The sequence below is a fragment of the Mytilus trossulus genome, chromosome 1 (genome assembly GCF_036588685.1).
Source record: "Mytilus trossulus isolate FHL-02 chromosome 1, PNRI_Mtr1.1.1.hap1, whole genome shotgun sequence".
NCBI classification, from domain to species: domain Eukaryota; kingdom Metazoa; phylum Mollusca; class Bivalvia; order Mytilida; family Mytilidae; genus Mytilus; species Mytilus trossulus.
In genome coordinates, this window is record NC_086373.1 from 18,229,453 (window position 1) to 18,250,890 (window position 21,438).

The 21,438-nt window shown below is 30.4% G+C and overlaps 1 protein-coding gene across 2 annotated transcripts in view; it reads right to left on the reverse strand.

Annotated features, from left to right (window-relative positions):
- Positions 1-21,438, reverse strand: part of LOC134717663 (pleckstrin homology domain-containing family G member 7-like) — a 109,413-nt gene that overhangs the window by 28,482 nt on the left and 59,493 nt on the right. For both annotated transcript variants that reach the window (XM_063580163.1, XM_063580168.1), the window contains exons 3-4: positions 16,424-16,599; positions 11,424-11,452 (exon numbers count right to left, since the gene is read on the reverse strand). In XM_063580163.1, coding sequence (XP_063436233.1) covers positions 11,424-11,452; positions 16,424-16,599 — 205 coding nt within the window. The remainder of the gene's footprint in view (positions 1-11,423; positions 11,453-16,423; positions 16,600-21,438) is intronic.

A 21,438-nucleotide genomic window follows, 5' to 3' on the forward strand; every position in this document is an offset into this window, starting at 1 on the left:
CATTATGATAGCCTATATCTTGTTTGTTGTAATTACATACATAAAAATCGGATACATTCTTAAGAAAAGAAACTTAATGAACAAATATGAAAACATATGTGTCTATTACTCTACGTCATAGTCATGAATCTGCATCAATAAACCTCCTTTAAACGATACAAATATATCTATTTATATTCCATTCACAATATTTGTATTCAGAATAATATAAACCATTCTTTTATCAACACATGTCGATGACTTGAATTTCCAGCTTAATATAATATATCGTGTTAATGACCCATTTCTGTACAATTGTGGGATCTTATTAATATTCCTGTTATTCATTCAAAATCTTTTGTAACGTTACATAGGTAACAAATATAACATATGTTTCAAAAAAATATTACACGTTTATCCCCTTACAAATGTATATTTGGGTGGAAGGCATTCCTGTTTATTCCCCCGTGCTGTTATTGAACTGACATTGTAACCTTAATTATTCACCGTTAGTGACTTCTTTCGTTAATTATTTGTACGAAGTTGTAGTAAAGTTTAGTGTATAAAATAAAAACAAAGTTTTGAAAATGAAAATGATAGAAACGAAAGCAAAATCGCTCAGTACCAATGTATACATTTTGTGTAGGCCATGTAAACATATAATAATGTACTTTGAGTAGTTTTTAAATTCAAATGTAAAAAAGAAGACAGGAAAAGAAATCAACTTGGTTACAATTTTTTGTGTACATCACTATTTAAAACTACTCGTATTTTACACATATCCGATATCAAGTTTTCCAACGATACAGCATGCGAACAGATGGTAGACGTAATCAATGGTGAGTGGTTTGATAACTCTAAATAGATCGTGACATTTGATTGGAAAACTTACAAATCGGGTTTATGGCAGTATGGAGGTAATAAACCTTTAACATTAAATGTTAAGCATTTTTCTTAAAGGATAAAATCTTTAATGTCCGGTGATATTTAAAGTTGTAGAGAATGAAGCAAAACAACTTCAAATAGTGTTGATATTCATTAACAAAGTACACTATTAACATTATTCTTTGTATGCTTTTTTCAGAGTCATTTATTTTCCACCACAACACCCATGTACATTGATCCCCTACCGCATGGTACATACTATAACTTTTGTATAAGCTGCTTTTTCTTATGATAATTTGACGTTTTCTATTTATCATTTCAAACAAGTCAAATAGCAAAATTACCGAACTCCATGGAAAATTAAATGGCAAAATCAAAAACTCAAACGTATTTCTATGAATCCTTTCAAAAAAATTTAATAGCAAAATTGCCGAACTCCATGGAAAATTAATGGCAAAATCAAAAACTTAAACGTATCAAACGAATGGAAAAGAACAGTCATTAACTGATTTGGTACAGGCATTTCGTTATGTAAAAAAGGTGGATTGAACATGGTTTTATAGCTAGCTAATCATCTCACTTATACGATAGTTGCATATAATTCCATTATATTGACACAACGTGTGAACAAAATAAACAGAAACAATACTTAAATCAAAGTTAGGATTATGATTTGTATAAGATTCAACATTTGGTGAACTAATTTACTTGTCATTTATGACATCATTGGTGACATCTCAACTACGTGTTGTGCACGCAATATAATTTCATTTTTCATTAAAAACAATCATTAAAACATAAACTTTTAATACCGGTATACTACTAGTGCGAATTTTACAAAAAATAATTAGGGGAAAACAATGGTGATGTTACACCTATACTATGAATTGTTCATGTGAAGTCAGTATCTAATCATTGCCAGTGTTTCGTATTGTACATTTTCTAGTGTGACATTTGCAACAATTAAAAAAATCAATACAGGGTTATTAGAACTTTTAGAAGTATAATGGGAAAAGTAATTAAGTTTAAATTTCACTTCTAATTTCATTTGCATTTAAATTAAAGATGAAAATAATTTAAAATTGTATTGTAAGGCACATTGGGTAATCAAATTAAAAAGGACATCGCATCCTAATTTCAAACATCTTAGTTCAACCAACTTAATTAAATAAAGAAATGTGGTTATTATAGGTCACTTGTTATCTTCAATTTGAAATGTATTTGAATTCAAAAAAAATACACTTAATGCGCCGTAGCATTATTTGCTTTAATATTACAAACAGAAATAATTGCATACCTTTATAATGATTAATCAAAATTTTAAGATAATCTGATGTAGATTATGCGAAAAAGTATTATTTATATACTTCTGTATTATACCATCTTGTTGTATAGTATTTACTGATTAGATTTGTTCTTCTAAATCATTGTTTTTGTAAAATATTAAAACCAAATTTGCAATCCAAACTTATTCATATTTTTTATGAAATAAATAAGTAAAGCAACCAATTGTAAACTAAGCAAATTTATTTCAATATTCTGTAGACTTACCAAGTCAGACGACAGTAAATTGCAAATTATCCCAAGGCTCTCTGAATAAACAGTTTGTCTTCGAAGTAATTTTGAAAGACGTCTTTGAAGCGGTTCAGATTCAGACATTTCACGTAAAGTATATAATTAAAAATTATACATTTGACTTTACATATTTGTGAGTTTCGCTTTGTTTGATTCACATTATTCAAAAGACTTCAACTACACACTTGATTATACAACTTTACTCAAATATTAAGCATTCATCATACTTATTTAGTGCAATCTCATATTTTCTTTTATGTATGCGCTATTAAATCATATTTCCTTTTATGTATGCGCTATTAAAAGTAACTCTCTTTTAAGAATAAGAAATGTAAATTTTCCTATAGATTTACCACACTGCTGTTAAGCCGACTAAATAAAATGAAACATGTTTAACAGGCATTGCTTCAAATACACACTTGATTAAACAACTTTTACTCAAATATTAAGCATTCATCATACTTATTTAGAGCAATCTCATATATCCTTTTATGTATGCGCTATTAAAAGTAACTCTCTTTTAAGAATAAAAAATGCCAATTTTCCTATAGATTTACCGCACTGCTTTTAAGGCGACTAAATAAAATGAAACATGTTTAAAAGGCACTGCTACGTTGTTGTATTTTAGTTTGTAGGATATGATATTCAGGCAAAATCCTTTAAACATTCATTATGTTCATATACGTCATGCGAAAAAGGAAATATATCACTTTTATCTGTTCTTCATCACGATTAATTTCCTTTTGAAGTAATCTTTTGTTTCTCGGCGTAGCTTCTTTCTTCGTTTCTGTTGCGGTCATCTATTCTCACAAATAATGTAATAAACAACAAAAGTATTTTAACCTCTTGCATTATTGTTATTTATTGTGTGCAATTATTGTGACCATGAACAGGAAGACGCACTCCAAAGGGATTTAGAACAATGAGAAAAATCACTTAGTGTTTATGGCTTCTAATATTTAATTACATTTTTTCATAGATAATAGTGTTCAATAGTGGAGATAAATAATATAATCATTAGGCAGTCAGATTATATTTGTTGTAAACTTTGTACATTAAATCGATCTCCTAAATGCACAGTCCATCACGAATGGCTTGTCATTATTATAAATTTTCTCATAGGATCTTATCAAAAGATTTTTGGTACGCAACTATGAGATACCAATAAAAGAACAAAAATAAAGGCATTATCAGGTCTGTACCTTTTCATGACAGGCTCTATTCAGGTATCTGTTATATCCTGCTACGAAAGTATGGCATATTGCTTGCAAATAATAGATAAGGTAATGTTTGGTAAGAAAAAAATAGCTCATACGAAATAACTGACAGTAGCCAGATCATCCTATTAGGAATACGTGAATAGGTGACTTGTATTAGTTTACACACTTATCATATTTATAGCAACGAGTACCGGTACAAGAGCAGCTGTATGAGATCGAGCGTATCCTTCTTCAGCAAATATATCCAGTTCCGGTATTTAGAAGCATTGGTGTTGCACAATCTTAAGTTGTTTGTTAAATGTTCTTTTGTCATTTTTTGTTAGTGTTTTTTTTTATTTTTGTAAGAAGGTTGCCTGTTTTTGTCAACCTTTGCTTTACATAAGCACTTGGCATCTTATCCAACTTGAGAATTACTCGCACCTTGGAGATAACTCAGACAAGAAATGAAAGAATTTACTTTTATATATGTTGCGATAATTTGCAATCTACAAATAATGATTTTGTTTGAACCTTTTATTTTCTTTTCTTTCTTCTGCTTGTTAAACAAAACGAAATGATATTATGGTTAGACAATGTAATAGAATTTCTCAACATATAAGAAAGAACTATAGTCACCTTCAACAACTTACTCATACCAGAACGTAAACGTTCAAACTGAGATAAGTCAAACTATTCCATACATAAATAAGGCAAGGCAACAACCATCCACCAAAGTTTAAATTAAATTTAATGTAAGCAATCAAATGCAACCATTACGCCTGCAAGAATGAGCAAACCCAATACAGTTATTTAGAGGTCAGCTGAATTTCGATTCCGGGTACGATAATTTTCTCGCTGTGTTGAAGAAGCATTGGTAGCCTAATGCTATTTTCTGTTCTATTGTTGGTGTTGGGTTTTTTTTACACATTTTCCATTTCCGTTCTCAATTTTATTATATTTTGGTACGCATGACGCGTTGTTTGTCATTAGTTACAATCACGAATGTTACACATAAAACCATCATAGACAATAAAGGATAAGATGTACCATTTTATGCAAAAGCATGGCCAACGCTAAAGCTATTATAGATTCTGGACAAAGACAAAAACATATCTTCTATGTTCATGTAAGTATTAATGTAAGGATTAAACAATATTAGAACATTTTTTTAGCTCAGTAAGACTGATTATTATGTCCATAATTTTATCTTGTTGTAAGAATGAGTGAACATGAGATCACCAAGATATTTTTCCAAAGATGTTGATTATATTAACAAGTTGATATCTGTAGTTTAATAGAAATACCTGCAGTAACATATGGAGACCAAACTACAATGGAACAAGAACAATACAATAAAGGGTATCAATGTCTCTTCAAGGATGCTTGACACCAACATATAAAAGAAAAATCCAAAGCTTTAAAAGATATATAATTCAAAATGCTTTCGTGAAAGTAAATATTTTGTCACTTACCTCTACATCAGACAGTAAATAAGGGATGGCCTTAAAACTCTCAACAGTTTGTCTACGACGTAATTTAGAGAGACGTCTTTGTAGCGGTCCAGATGTGGACATGGCACATTGATCACAACAGTATGAAATGTATCTAATGTCAGCTTCGATTTCTACCAAATTTGTGATGGAAATTTTCTAAAAACTATTTTTAGTCCATATGACAAATAACTGACTGCAGACTAAATACATTATATATATTCAATATATATTCAATGATGAAGCACTGAACGTCTTTTTGTGTCATCTGTCAGTTATATGTTCTTAAATCCAGAGGGATCGAGTTAGAATTATTGTTCCAATATTGAAATTTACATTTCGTTAAACTACCATTTATAAAAAGTATTTAATGGATTTGATCAGCTTCATTGACTTGGTTTCTCAGTAATCAAATAGACCAACAAAAAACCATGTGCCATTATTTGTTTATCGTTATTTTACTGAAAATCTTCTTCGTCATTTCAGAACAAGCTTAAGCTGACATTATTCCTTTCAAACTGTCAAGATTTTAGGATTACATATGTCAACAATAAAGTAAAGACGTCGATGTATCCATTCGGAATATTATGATCTATTTGGAATGTTCGAATTCTTAGTTATTATCCGCAGATATAGTCTCGATATTTGTTGATTATTATGTTGTATTCAAGGCAATCGTCGAAATGACTGAGAAAATAATAAGTCTTTAACCTTATATTGATTGCTGTTTATTGTATGCCTTTATTGGTACCATCAAGAGTAAAAACGTACTCCAAAGGGATTTAAACTAATCAGACAATCACTTTAATAATCATGGATTATAATATCTCAGTTAAGGTGAATTTGATTAAGAAAAATAATCTACTGAATGTATTTTCTTTTGATCACTTTTTTCTTCGTTTTTACTGCAGTCGTAGACAGTTTCAGAAAATCGTTTTCTTTTTTCACATGTTCTTTTCATTTAGGCAACAAAAACATCTATATTGTTGACTCTTATTTAAAATTTCAATGTGTTTGTTAGTAAATATGAATTCCAGTAATAATTTAGATTGCCATTTTGAAAGCACGAACTTAAAGTTTGATATGAATTATGTGCTTACAAATCTTGTTTCTAGATTAGGATTCAAGGTCAAACGTGCAAAAAGTCAAATATACAAGACGGTTAATAGTATGATAACACAGAGTAGAAACACAACAGAATATAAAAGGTCGAGGTCGCAAACAATATTGGTTTGATTACAATTACGATAAAATTATGAGTTGAACTTATATGTACAGCGGTATCGATTCATTTAAAAGAGGGACGAAAGATACCAAAGGGACAGTCAAACTCATAAATCTAAAACAAACTGACAACGCCATGGCTAAAAATGAAAAAGACAAACAGACAAACAATCGTCGCAATACAAAATACTGTAAATTGGGTGGACATTTCCCTCGATAAATAAAAGGCTGCATTGAGTTACCCACAACTACAGTAGTACGTAGTAGGAATAGCTTACTGGTAACATTGCCTTTGTCATCGGGAAGAGTGATGTAAATAAAGGCACCAGTAGTATACCGGTGATCAAAAGTCATAAATCGATTGGAAAAAAGCTAATCTGGGTTACAAATCAAAACCGCTGGAAATAACAACTATGAGAGGAAAATAAAGAAACAACAGGAACATCCAGGTGGAACAAAAACAACCGCTTATACACATAGAAATATAAATCTAGATGGCTAGGAATAAGGTCTATAATTGCTAGAAACATCTTTGCAACCTATAAAATAAAAACCGTATTGAACGATTTGTACAGACATGACCAGTTACGTTACCGACAATAATCACATGTATGAGCTCTGAATATTGATCATAACATCATAGAAAAGTCATCAAAATGCAATGATATGAATCAGGCTTAATATATCTATCACTGTGTAGCTTGTGAGACCATAATATAACGTGGAAGGCTTTGAATGAGATGACGGCATGTACATCTTCGTTTATGCCTTTATATAGCAACTATATATTTTAAATTATAGTTAGTCTTATTCGATGATTACTGTCTACGACATTGCAACGCAGAAAAAAACTAATCTGATTTTGATCAAATTTTAGGTGACCTGTTCAACCAATTTTTTATGTATACTATTACTCAATCGTAAAAGTACAGTTTGTCGTTAGGTATTTTTAACTATTAAAATGTGTGTATGAATTAAAAAAAAATCACATTTCACGAAGACAAAACCTGAAACAAATAATGCATATGTTTCAAGCTAGCTTTATGAAATTCGTGTAACCTGCTATGGTAAAAAAGTTCATTTTAAAAAAGGTATTTTTTTAAAAACAGAGAGTATAGCGATTATATTAATGATGAATTACGATATTTGAAGAAATCAATAAAATCGGAGTCAAGTCAGAAATGTCTTAGTTGTTTTCCAATCGTTTGGTGTGTTTTTGTTTAATTACATTTTTTATAGACACGATAAGGTAGTCTTCTCTAAATGCCAAAAAAGTGTACAATTGTCTAGCAGTTAGTCACGGTCCTTATTCCTTTTATTGTTAATAATTGATTTGAACCAAAAAGTGGTAGGTGGCAATAATGTGTCGGGCCAGGGTTAAAAATGTTTGCATGTGAGCCGAATGCTTTAAAGCTAATTTGAAACCTAATTTTCCAGCAGAACAACATAAGACCAACATATAATCATCCGTTGGAAGAAGCTTGAATAATGAAATCGGAACGCAGCACAACAAAATATAAAACAAAGCACCATATAAAAAAACTTGCAGTCATTGTAAGCTAGTTCAAAGGAAATGTCAATTAATAACTAAACCATTTTTTCTAAAGATCAAATTGTATCCAAAGGATTGAGTGCAAATGTGTCATACACATATTGATATAAAATATTTGTACGGAGAGGATGAAAAACCATACGAAAAAATAACTGTATTAAACATATTCAGTTATGTATTGTGAGTATAAATAAATACAGTACTTAAGGAAGTTCGCTTCTCAGTTTCAAAATAAATAGCTTTTCATAAAACTAGTATATATTGATAGGGGATTAAGTAAGGAATCAAAAAAAGCAAAAAATACATAGGGGTCAATGTGCTTGTTTTCGAGATATTAGCCAATGAAATTTTAGTGGGAAAATGTTCTCTCTTAATTTTGCATAGCTTTACCATTGACAAGGTAAAGTTCTCAAAGACTATTAAAAAATATATTCGATTGTATAAGACTTTTACAAATGGCTTATAATTAATCATGCAAATATTTATAAAAAGAAAAATGGAGGTCAATGGATAAAAAGTTATAAGGCATTCAAATGGCTAAAACTAGAGGTTTCCGAAAATCTGACAAAAAATCCACTACATGACAAGCGAACATCCTTAACGAGCTTGCTACATTTGTAAAATTGTCTTTATCTCTAATTAAAAAGATGCTTGATTTTTAAGCTCTTTAACGTTTTAATGCAGTATCTAGGCTATAAACATGTATACAGCTGGCATTCAAACAGGACAGAATACGATTAAGATTTCATTTATTAATGCTGCTATGAAGTAAATATACTAGTAATTACACACTAAGCTTGTCTTTACAGCCTCAGTACAAACAAACTTATAATAAGTACAGTTGTTGTTTTGTTACAAAACACATCTACGTGAACAATAACAATTTTAGTGGGCATGAAATAGTGTTCCGCAGGATCACCGAATGATCTTTTAAGGCAGATTTAACTTTCGTTAAGAGTTTTTGTTCATAAAAGCTGAATCCCAGTTTGCCACGAAAAGCAGATCATATTTTCAAATAACAAATGTGTGTCCATTGCACTGAAAACTTAATTAATATTTAATAAAAATGAGTGTATACAATCAGTTGAAAATATTTCCAAATATTTCTATGAAAAATTCGAGAAAGGAATTATAGCCTAACGAATATATGTGCCGATGTCAACACCAACGCAATTCTGCCGAATCACATAATACACAAAACTATAAATATAAACATGTACATGACCTTTTATTTTGCCTTTGAGAAAGCTTTCGTTTGCATGTAAGCATCCGGTCCTTTCAAAGAATTGCAATTGATGAGCTATGTAATTTTCAAATTCAAGTTCCTTAAACATGATCATTAGGCAGATTGAACGAAAAGACTGCAATCAATCGATAAAATAGTTTAATGGAAGCATATTGAGATTGGCTATCAATGCAATCAAAATTGTACAACAGTTTCAAAGGATTAATAAATGCTGATATAAATGGGCTAATATGTCTTTTTTTCAAATCTAAAGATTTTTTTCATATCAACTGCAAGTAAATTTCTGTACTAATTTGATTATTATTTTGTAAAGATAACCTTGATATGAGACTAATTGTCCCCAAGGTCATAATGAATCTATTGAATTGAATATGTAGCCAATTTGTCTATGGTTGGTTACAAATAAAACTTAGTTTCAGGGGTTATCATCCGGGTAATCATCCGGTAACTCTTCTCTTGATGGAATGCGGGTCTTAAATAAGCACCTTGTATTTATGACTGTTTACTGATCTTGCAAGGTTATAGGTTCTCGAGTTATTGTCTAGAAACACTCAAACACTAGTGCATTCATTTATTACTATATTGTTTGTTATAAATCGTGTTGTGTGAAATACACCGACTCAATAAATGTTCGATTGAAATACCATGTGCAAGTATGATTTTTTCAGTACTTATGTTTCATGTCGTAGATTTTTAATTAATACATTCTGACACTGAAAAGTTATACTTTTAAAAGGACACTTTCACTATAATTAATTTGGCTCGTTTAATTTTCAGAAAATTTTAACAAAGTATTTACTTCGACCCTCAGACAAAAATATACAAATTTCAATAATTTTGAACCAACCATTTTATCAGAAAAATTACACTGGTTATAAAGTAGTTTGACAAACACCAATTTTGATCACTGAGAAGCTTAATATTCCCTTTTCACACAACATAAATAAAACGTTTAGCTGACTTTACAGAGTTATCTCCCTGTAGTGTTAGGTACCACCTTAACAAACAGTTTTTCAACAAGAAACACACAACAAATAGTAAAATCTAAAGAAATTGCATAAACTCTAATAGGTAGCAAGACCAGTGCATCGATACGGTAAATAAAGGCAACAGTAGTATATCGCTGTTGATCAGTCATAAATCGATTGAGAGAAAACAAATCGGGTTACAAACTTAAACTTGCAGAAAAAAACACCAAATATAAGAGGGGGACGACGGGATAACATACATTCTGAAGTACAACAAAAACGAACGCCTATGCAACATACTCGAAAACGAACTACTGCCATATTTCTGTCTTGGTACATACCACTTAAAGATGGTTGGTGGGTTGAAATTCTTTTTATGCATCCCGACATCCCAAAACTTGAAATCACATTCGGTCAACATGTCACAATTTTATATTAATTGCATTCACAAATATGCTATATAACGGACTCTTTAGAGCCGAAAATTTAGTAGGAATTACTGTATAAATTCAAAAAGGTGTTGAATACATTGACATATTTATTGCATCAAAACTATGACAGTTTTTGGACACAATACCTTTGTACCAAGTCCTACATTTACAGATATTTTAAACACATGGAAATCTTTGGGAAATTTTCTTGTCTGGCTACTGAATATCAATTGCTAGATCTCGAAATTGTGACAGTTTTTGCAGTTTTGCATTGAATACATTTTAAGACTTTTGAAATGCAAACGAATAGAAGACAATACAAAACTGAAAATTTTCAGTCTAATATCCGAATTTGACACATCTGAAGTATACTATTATTTTGTTTTTGTGAACCTAAACACGGACATTCTAAGCCAAACCCAAAATTTGATTGCAAATAATGCTTTATATGTTTGTTTTTTTAGATACCTTTTAATTACTTTTGAAAAAGGTTATTTATAATGCAAAATTAATTCAGTTATTGAGGTCATTAGAAATGCAAACGATAATAATAAGTTATTCTAGTTTAACTATAGAAAAAAACTTATACATAATGTATACTTAAATAAATTTAGTTAATATTAGCTTACTACACATATAAATAGTTAAATGGATTGTTAATAAGTCTTGGTTATATATGAATATTTCTGACGTCCAATATTGAAGAATATAAGATTATTCTAACCATGGAATTATTTGGCATTTTAATAGTGCATACACAAAGTATTCGTTAAAAAAGCCAGGAGTAAATGATATTTCTTTAAAAAATGCATATATATAATGTCGTTCCTTTATAACAAGTTGGTAAAATAAATACCATGAAAATGAAACTTACCTTCTTTGGAACTTTCAGAAACCTGGAATCTAAAATGAAATTGAAACATTTAATTGAAATATATTCAAAAGATGACGAAGTTTTAAGACTATAATGAGATAACTACTCAAAACGATCAACCGACGAGAAACGGTAAGAATTTACATGCTATACGTGTTACATAAATCAACATACAATATGCTGATGTTTTAGACTACCTTGTTTTACATCCATAAAACAATTCCCTTCTTTTCGAGATTTTGTTTTATGAACGATAAGACTGCACATTTATATCTACACTCAGCCCTAAATTTAATATAATGATATAGAAAAAACAAATGAATAATGGTGAGTAAGTCATTTCGATATGGACATTGCAGTAAATTATATCAAAAATTGAAGTATTTGAGTGTAATGGATTGTTTATAATTTCAGGTAGTTAATATGTAACTGAAGGTCAGAATAACTCTTGTAAGCGACATTTTGGGTCAACACAAAATACATGCATGTAGAAATTACTCCAACAGTAAAATTGTTATTAGTAAAAGATATATAACTCAATTATATTTTATTTACTTTAGAACTTGCCTACACCACATAATGCGTAAAAAGAACTGTAACTCAAATACAAATTAAATTCTCTCTAGGAAAAGTACGGAATATTTGGGAAAATACAAATTACTGAAGTATGCTACATAGAAAGTATGCAATATCAGTAAAAATGTATTATTTTTTTTTATTAATTTGAGGATATGGAATATTTGATTAGTTGTTAATCGATTGTTTCAAATGTGTTCAGAGATAATATACAAGACAGGCTGAAAATAGATAATTTTTGGTTTATGTAAAGGGCAAAATAGAAAAGAAGTAATCTGAATGTATTAAAATGAGTACTAGCATACGTTTGAATTGATTTAATTGAGTAAATATTTAGAACTGGAAAAGGTAGTCGCGTGTTATGACAATTATTCCTGGTCGACCAAACTGCTCTATAATGTACATGTTACAAATGTACGAACAATAGAATTTTCAAAACGTTACTGATAGTATAAAAAACAATACGATTTATTTTTGCATTAATCCTTATATATATTGAAGACTGCTCGTTTCTTTTGAAAAAAAAGTTGTCTTTACAGAAATAATAGGCAAATTTTCAAAAAAACAATAAACTAAGAGCAATTACTTCTAACAACAAACGACTCCACCAAAACTAGTACACGTACACACAAAAACAAACGACAACGACCAGCAAAGTGTCCAGATAACTTTAATTTGTTCAGGTACAAAATATGTAAATTATGTAAAATCATTAACCATTCCAGTCATCTTAAAAACTTACAATTCGTTTTGATTTGTAATGAATCATTTACGTATTTATTTATATTATCTGATTAATACTTTAAAGATTTAAGAAGATGTGATATGAGTGCCAATAAAACAACTCTCTATCTTAGTAATAATTTGTCAAACTAAACTATTGTTGATCAATGTACGGCCTTCAACTTAGACCATTAGCCCACACTGAACAGCAAGCTATGATGCCACAGCTGGTGGAGATTTATTTCCCCGATGGTATCACCCGCCCAGTAGTCAGCACTTTTGTGTTGAATTGAGTTGTCATGTTCATAATTATAAATTAACTGTTAACACAACTTTGAATTTTTGAAATATTAAGACTTTTCTACCTCAAGAATAAATTACCTCAGCTGTATTTGGCAAAACGTTTAGGAATTTTTGGTCCTTAATGCTATTCAATTTCGTACTTTAGTTGGCCTTTTGCACAGTTTTTAATTCTGGGGTCACCAATGCGTCTTCTGTAGAAGAAACGTGCACCTGGCGTAAGTATAATGTTTTAGTCCTTGTATCTATGATGAGTTTATTTAACTATGAAGGACCCCCAAGAAATGACTAGTGTAAAACCCTTCAAACAGGAACACCAACGGTCTAATTTATTTAAAAAACCAAGAGACCCTTATGCACCACATCAACAAACGACAACCACTACATTAGGTTCCTGACTTACGACAGGTGCATGTATTCCTCAGAGATTTATTTTTTGAATTCAAAATGTGAACTTAAGAATTTTAAAGAAATAAAGTGAAGTATGTAAGTATTGTTCATTGTATAACTTGTATTTGAAATAACCAAAAGTTTCAAAAGATCTTATTTACCACCTCAAATAAAAGAGTCAAAAAGTCTATGATTACAACCGGGACTCTATGAAGATATGATAACCACGTGTTGTAGATCTATAATAATTTACTTTTTACTGAATAAAACTTAGATAGATAGGTCGTTCATCATAGGTATACGTATTGAAGCCGGTAACATTTATGTTTCTAAATGAAATTTAAACTCTTTAGTTTTCGATTTAGGGTTTATGAATTAAATGGCTTTCAGATTCATGATGTTGATTGAATTTTGATATTGTCCAAACACGAGGAACAGAAAAGTCATGCGAGGTCACTTGACCGCAATTCTGATAAGTTAATAAAAGAACCCCAAAAGTCATTCCGGATGAATGATCAATTTCCGTAAAAAAAATATTATGTAGATATATTTTATGTATATATATGAAAATACTTTTTGTGAAGTAGCAATTTGTAACAACTAAAATAGTTGTTTAATGTGTTAATTTAACCAATGTAATTTATTAGTTAATTTTACTGAATATTATCCCTGGGTATTCAGTGGTAATTTAACAGGGAAACTTGATGTAATGCTGTACACCAAGTTTAATTGTTAAACAGCAATATGTGCAATAAAGAATCAATTTTAGTGTTAAAAAAATGAAGATTTTTTTTATATTGTTATGATATATGAAGCCCATTGTGATTCGGCAGTTTGTATATATATCAATATTGTATAAATGTAAACATATTGCATTTAAAGGTCATGTATGTGATAAAATCTAGTCCATATAAGACTTTATATCTTTGACAATGTAGTTCCTTGCAATTTGCTGTGCCGTGCATGATGTTTGAAACTGTTGAAAATGAACATGACAACATATATAATTGTCTTTTGTGGACCTTCTTTGTTATGACATCGTATTTCAGTTTTTAATCATAGCGTGGTTTGCTCATTTTCCCCTTATAAGATGTGTATTTTCCGCTTCTGCTCTCCTTATTTATTCTTAATTTTCTTGTGTATGAACTTTCATCATTTCCTTTTCTTTGTGTATTATAGTTTTAATTTTGTCCATTCATTTCACTGTGTCATTTCATATACTTGTTATATGAAAGAGCTTGTTGATAACATAGCATACCAATACCAAATTGTCCATTAATAAATATTATATCATAGATTGAATCTGATCCAATCAAACAGGAACATAATATAGAAATAATTGTGAACGTTTCCCAAGTGACAAAGGTTCCATCACAATTTTGTTTGGAATTCAGATTTCATTTATCCTTTTATAAATTGTAGTAATGTCGCCACGATAGATAAAACTAATATATTAGATTGGCATTATATGAACTAACTCGCTAGAGAAATCTAGAAGATCAAGTTGGTATAATGTCAACTTTAAGGATAATCCATCAATGTATGCAGAAATTACACCGAGTTTTCATTTCCCAAAGAGATACACTGCCATAATATAAACATGAAGGGATTTATAGCAACATGTTATAGAAAGTTTCCTTCGATTTTTACACAGTATTTGTAGTTAAATATTCATTTTATAGTTTTTGATGTGTTTGCTCAGACCTCATCATTATAAATGATAAAAACTACAAGAACCAAAAGAAGCGTAAAACACAATGGAAATGGAATACGCTGTTTGATATTAAATAAGAAAAAATTAATAAAAAATAAATTTCAACTACTATTGAAGCCAATTTCAATCCGTTTTGTAAAATTACACCAAATTACAGCCAAAAGTACCGCATTTTTATAAACTGGGATGACTATATACGAGTAATATCATTTGATGATTGATTGATGTATGCTTTAAGTGGTAATTATTTAATGCACATTCGGACTACCACAAATTTACAATCTGAATATTACAGTCATCCCTTATAATCTAATTTTAAATTGCATTTTAAACTGGAGTGAATCATGAAAAAAACGTTGGGGTCATCAAGGTCATTGACAAAATTACGTATATGAGCTGATATACATTCATTGTCAGCCAATCAGAAGACCAGAAGACGCTTAACATCCAAAATTAATACATAAAGGAAGGCGTTGACTGGACATGAAAACTAGAAAAAAGTTGGATAAAAGCAGGAATTTTACACTGCACAACAGGACAAACAAAAATAAATAGTACTCTAACTTTTATGCCCTGTGGTGTATTCTTAAACCAGTTGTTGGCATAATAGGGGTTCTGTTCTTCTCGTATATTTTATGATGACATGCTACTAAACCCCTGGTGGATTGTGCTTCATCTTCATATGATGAAGACATAATCTTTCAATCATTTTAATTGATGTCTGATATTACGAGTAGTCCTTTGTTAATAATGTACCATTGTCAGTTTGCTGAGTTTCGTTTGTTACTTGTTCTGATATCGGACTCAGACTTCTTTTCAACTGAATTTTACTGTGCGTATTCATTTATGTTTATTTACCCTACATATTTAGAGGTTTTGGGGAGGTTGCAGATGTTACAAAACATATTTAACCCCGCCACAATTTGTGCCTGACAAAAGTCACCAAACAAATCTTCAGTTTTTATATCCGATCGATTCTTGAACTGACGCTGGAAGTCAATATAATAATACTTTCACGAACTGATGCTGTTTACAGTCGTGATATACGAAATCATGATGGAGTTATAATTATTTCTAAAAGCCTAGATTATAATTTGAAAATAAATCATAAGCTGCAAAGAGATCAAACGAAAAAATGCTAACAAGTAAACACTATATAGGTTTAATTTTCTCAGTTTGCTTAAAGGCTTTTAGATCAATACTGTACTATTTTGAAATAAAATTCTTAGCAAGTTGTGATATTTGCCTTTCAGTATTGTATACTCATTGAAAATAATAATGTTGATTAACATCTCACCATCTTTGTCTTCATCCCCATTCAATTGTTCAGGTCTGTCTAAAAACATCAAAGGAGAAACTCGAGGAGAAGGAAGAATACTTATAGTCTCGTTTTCATATTGCACATTTATAGCTATCTGTCTCAGTTCACGACATAATGAAGAAACCTCACCATCAGTAATTATACTGTTTTCCCTGTAAAATACCAGGTATAAGAATACATACATTTACGAAATACATTAAAATATCATGTAACCAGCAAAGGGTATTGAAATAAGGTTTTCGATTTACAGGCGGCAATCGATTTCTAACAGAAAGTGATTATCTGTCTTTGTTTCTATTGGTATGTTTTAAAAAGACATTCATGCACTTTCGCTTTTCACTCTCCTGCATCATTTAGGGTGAGGAAAATATTTGATGAATAATCAATTGTATTTTTCTTTAATGAATATTTGTTTTGTTAAAAGCAACATCGTAGGGGCATATACTATACAGACTGTCATTTTGTTTTGATGTGATGATAATGCATGGTCGACATCTTATACCACATTTATATTCATATTCGGCATTTCTTATTGTTTTACTTTTCAAAAAGTTAGTTTACATTTAATTATTTTTTATCAATTGCTGTATTGCTGGTCATGTAGTGCAGACGTTGTGAATGTCTGAAGAATTTAAAAAAATAACAAAAACGATCATTTTTTAACAACATAAAATTTGTTTACATATTAAACTATATATAAACATAATATATACAAAGTTTTAAAACCAGAATACCAATCTAAAAATAATTTAATGATTTAATTTCAACCAAATACTTTTTGACTGTATCTAAGTTCTGAAAGAATACACAAATATCATAGTATATCAACATCAAACATTTCATCTTATATGGCGAGTGGGTAGAACTAAATATATGTCTATTGTCAATTCGGAATTTGCAAACAATTGATGCATGCATTATATAACGTACTGCTTATGTTCATATCTTGGTATAGTATTATTAGTTACATAGTGTGTTAGTGACCTAATACGGTATATATAGGGTCAGTAAATTCCATATGGAATTTAATGACCTCATATATACCATATTACGTCACTAGCACACTATGTAGCGAATTTATCTTACCGACTATCTTAACGTGTAAGATTTCGACTAGTGACCTATCAAAATGAGCAAGACTTCAATACAGTTAGCATTAACATGATTTAGAAACTACTTCCTTTGATCCTACAAAAACAGATGCCGACAATGACAACTTGTTAGATTTAAATGTGTTTTATGAATTTATTTCACTTTATCACCACTTTCTTCGCCTTTCGAAACCTTTAAGATTGTTTAAAGCACTGTTTTGTTTTTCTAAAGGAACGTAGCACCACTACTAACAGTGTATGAAATAAGCCCTTTCCTCCTTATTACCTTATATGGAATATAAAAGGGACGTAACTCCACTACTGTCCGTGTATGAAATAAGCCCCGCCTCCCAACTAACCTAATATTAAATATACACGGTTTCCTCGAAGACGCTTTTCACCAATCATATTCCTAGAAATGTATAGTAGGTAAGATAAAGCTGTTTGCTGTTGTAATATATACTTTGAACTCAAGTTGTACTATATGTAAATATAACTTTACATTGCACTAAGACTTTTCAATTATACAAGATCGTGTTTACCCAGACATATAAGCTAAATCACTCATGTTGAATCTAACCATGTGTTTATATGACTGTCACAAGCAGAAATCCTTTCATTACTGACCTCTTGTCTATTAGTAAAAGGTGGTTGACTTGAGTTATCATTGATATGTTCATAATTATACATTAACTGTTAAAAACACTTTCAATTGTTGAAATACTAAGGCTTTTCTACTTCAGGAATAGATAATCTTACCTGTATTTGCAAAACTGTTTAAGAATTTTTGTTCCTCAATGCTCTTTGAAACTTCGTTCTTTATTTGACCTTTTTAGCGGTTTTTTTATTCGAGCGTCACTGATAAGTCTTTTATATACGAAACGCGCGTCTGGCGTAAATATAAAATGTCATTCCTGGTATCTATGATGAGTTTATCATGTAACTTCTAACCCTTGGTCGATACCTCAGCTGGTGGACGGTACGTATCCGAAAGTAACATATGCATTTTAGCTAGCCTGTCGATAATTTTATGCAAATACAAATATTGTTTGATTAAAATTTGCTGTTTTAGATTTTTAGAAATTCATTTTCTCCATCACGCATCCCTGCCTGGATTTTAGATTTTACTAAAATTATTCTAAAAAGAGTAGATCCCAAGTGTTATAAAGCTTATTTTACAGTGTAAGTGTGCGCCAAGTGTTGTAATACATATCATTATAATCATGATCATACTAGATGGTAATGACACATAATTCTTCGTAGCTGGACAATTGTATCTGAATCGGTTTCTATATTTCTACAAATCTTAATTGCAATCAGCTTAAAATTGTTATAGTTGTTTTTGTACAAAAAACTCTGAGGTAAAAAAAAATGTCAATAAGCCGTTTCTTGAAATACTCCATAAAGCGACAACATTTCGTATTAGTATCTCTAAAACTTTATCATGTTATACGGCTTTTATATTTATTTTAAGCTTGAAGAACCTTTCTTGTAGCAAGTAACATTATTAATCCGTCATCACAACAATTAGGGTAATTCTATTTCTACGTAACTTCAATTTATTTATGAAACTTCTTAGCCATTATCAAATGCAATAGATAGCCCTTAGTCACACCTGACATTTCACGTAAAATATATTTCCTAATAGCTAACGCTTTCAACGAGCCTGTTCTCTAATTACCAAGCTTCTTATCCATTGCATGGTTCATAATTTGATTTCACTTTCATTGCAAAATGTAGCGTGGTCGTAAGTATCTGTATACATGGAAATAGCTATTATACAATCAAGTCTCTGTTATTTTGTGTGTCTTATATAATGCATATGGACTTGGTGTTTGAACATTTCTAGTATAAATTCATAAAAAAAACCATGCTACATCCATAAAAAAATAAGTGATCAGCATGCTGGAGTTTCTACTTCAAACATATTTGTGGAATTTTGTAGTAAACAGAGTATGTTAATAAATCAAGCATTCAAGCAATTTACAAAATGCTTCAGGACACCCCTGAGTATTGAAAATTTAAAGGAATTCGTGTCGACGTATATTCATTTTGCTCTGTAAGTGCAACCCATCATGTTTTTGGGATAGTCGATCCTAAATCAGAACATTACATTTGTTTTCCATTTTTTCCGTTAATAGGTATATAGTTAAACTTTTGATTTTTTTCAGATATTACGGACTTTTTTTCAAGAATAATACCACCAAATCATTGTACTTCACATCCGGTCGCATACGAAAAATAGTCGAAAAAATATTCCTTCGAAGTTGTAAGGAAATTTTATCCTACAATTCATTGCAGAAAAATATTTTTGGGTCTTTTACCTTGTGAGTTAGGTATGGACTTCTTGTCGAAACCATGGGTTCTTTTAAATTATGTTTCTGTCCTATGCCATTGATATGTGTACTGGAAGTTGGAAATCTGACCATTTATCATAATATATCAGTTTTGACTCTTTCTGAAATTTTGACAGACGGCAACCAATGATACTCACTTGACTATACGTTTTTGGCTTTGGACAGGTTCTTAAAAAACGCAATAGGAGGGTGAAGCCTGTTTATGAGCGCTTTTCCCCATAAAGTTAGGAGGATTAGTTGTTTTAAATTAAGGGGTTTGCAAAGATAAAATCCTGAAGACAAACATTTATGACAAATAGATTGAAGAACTTATTCTAAATTTATGGCTGAGATCTGTAAGTCCCACAACAACCTTGTGTTTCTCAACCGGTTGCAAAAACCCAGGATATGTCAATTACTCTAGTAATCAAGCTTTCAAACAAGGAATCCTTCAGGACACACCTGAGTATTGAAAATTTAAAGAATTTCGTGTTGTATATTTATTATGTCCCGTAATTGCAATGAATTGGGCTCACTGGGGCGCGAATTTTTCCACGTACTCAAGGGAACAGTCGGTTAACGTAATTGTTGTATTTTCTAACATGTCTCTATGGCGGTTTGGCTATCCAAGACCCTGGAGACCATCTTTATTTCTTTGATCGATATTTCAGTTATTTGTTTGATCGATATTTCAGATTAAGTTTATTTGCAACCTTGGCAGAAAAACACTTTAATTAGGTAAATGTCAATTATTTTGATGACATTTAATATCTGTTTACAATTTTTTTCTACATATTTATAATTATTTTTCAGAGAAACTGTCAAAGCTTCGCCTTTAAAACCGAAGCAAGTGAATATGTCTATCAAAGGAATAGTAAATGTTTGAAGCATATTAAAAAGATAATTAAATAGACAGACAAAGGTTGGTAAATCATGCTTTCAAGTCAATTCCAATAATTTTGTTGAAACTGTAAGAGTGTTTATAATTAATCAACTTCACACTTACAGCAATGACGATATCTGTATAAAAGAAGGCCGTTACGTGGTAATTTAAATATAGACATATATACACACAAACCAATTGTCTAAAGATAATCGAATATTGACAACATTTTGAGACCTACATTTCACCTAAAGTGCGTAAGAACTTCTCATAAATAGGTTGATTATACCACGAAGAATACAGATAACGTCCATTAAAACAGATTTAACCTATACTCATTTATAATAAGTTTCATTGCAAAACAGGAAAACGACGAAAAGATGAAATGATGCACCATATTTTAGACCTTTTTTACTTAGTATTTAGCAGAGGATATATATTTATTAACCAATATTGAGGAAAAATTAATATATTACTACTTCTGCAGCCAATGCAAAACGACATTACAAGAGAATGTCTATTGTTTCATTTCATGCCAATTTTACTCTATTTATTCTTCTATATAGTCTCATTGTATTCTTTATTGTTTTATCTCCGATTCTCTTTATTGTGCCAAGTATTTTCTATTATCCATCAAGATTACCATAAATGCAAATCATCCGTTCGTAAATGTAGTATGAT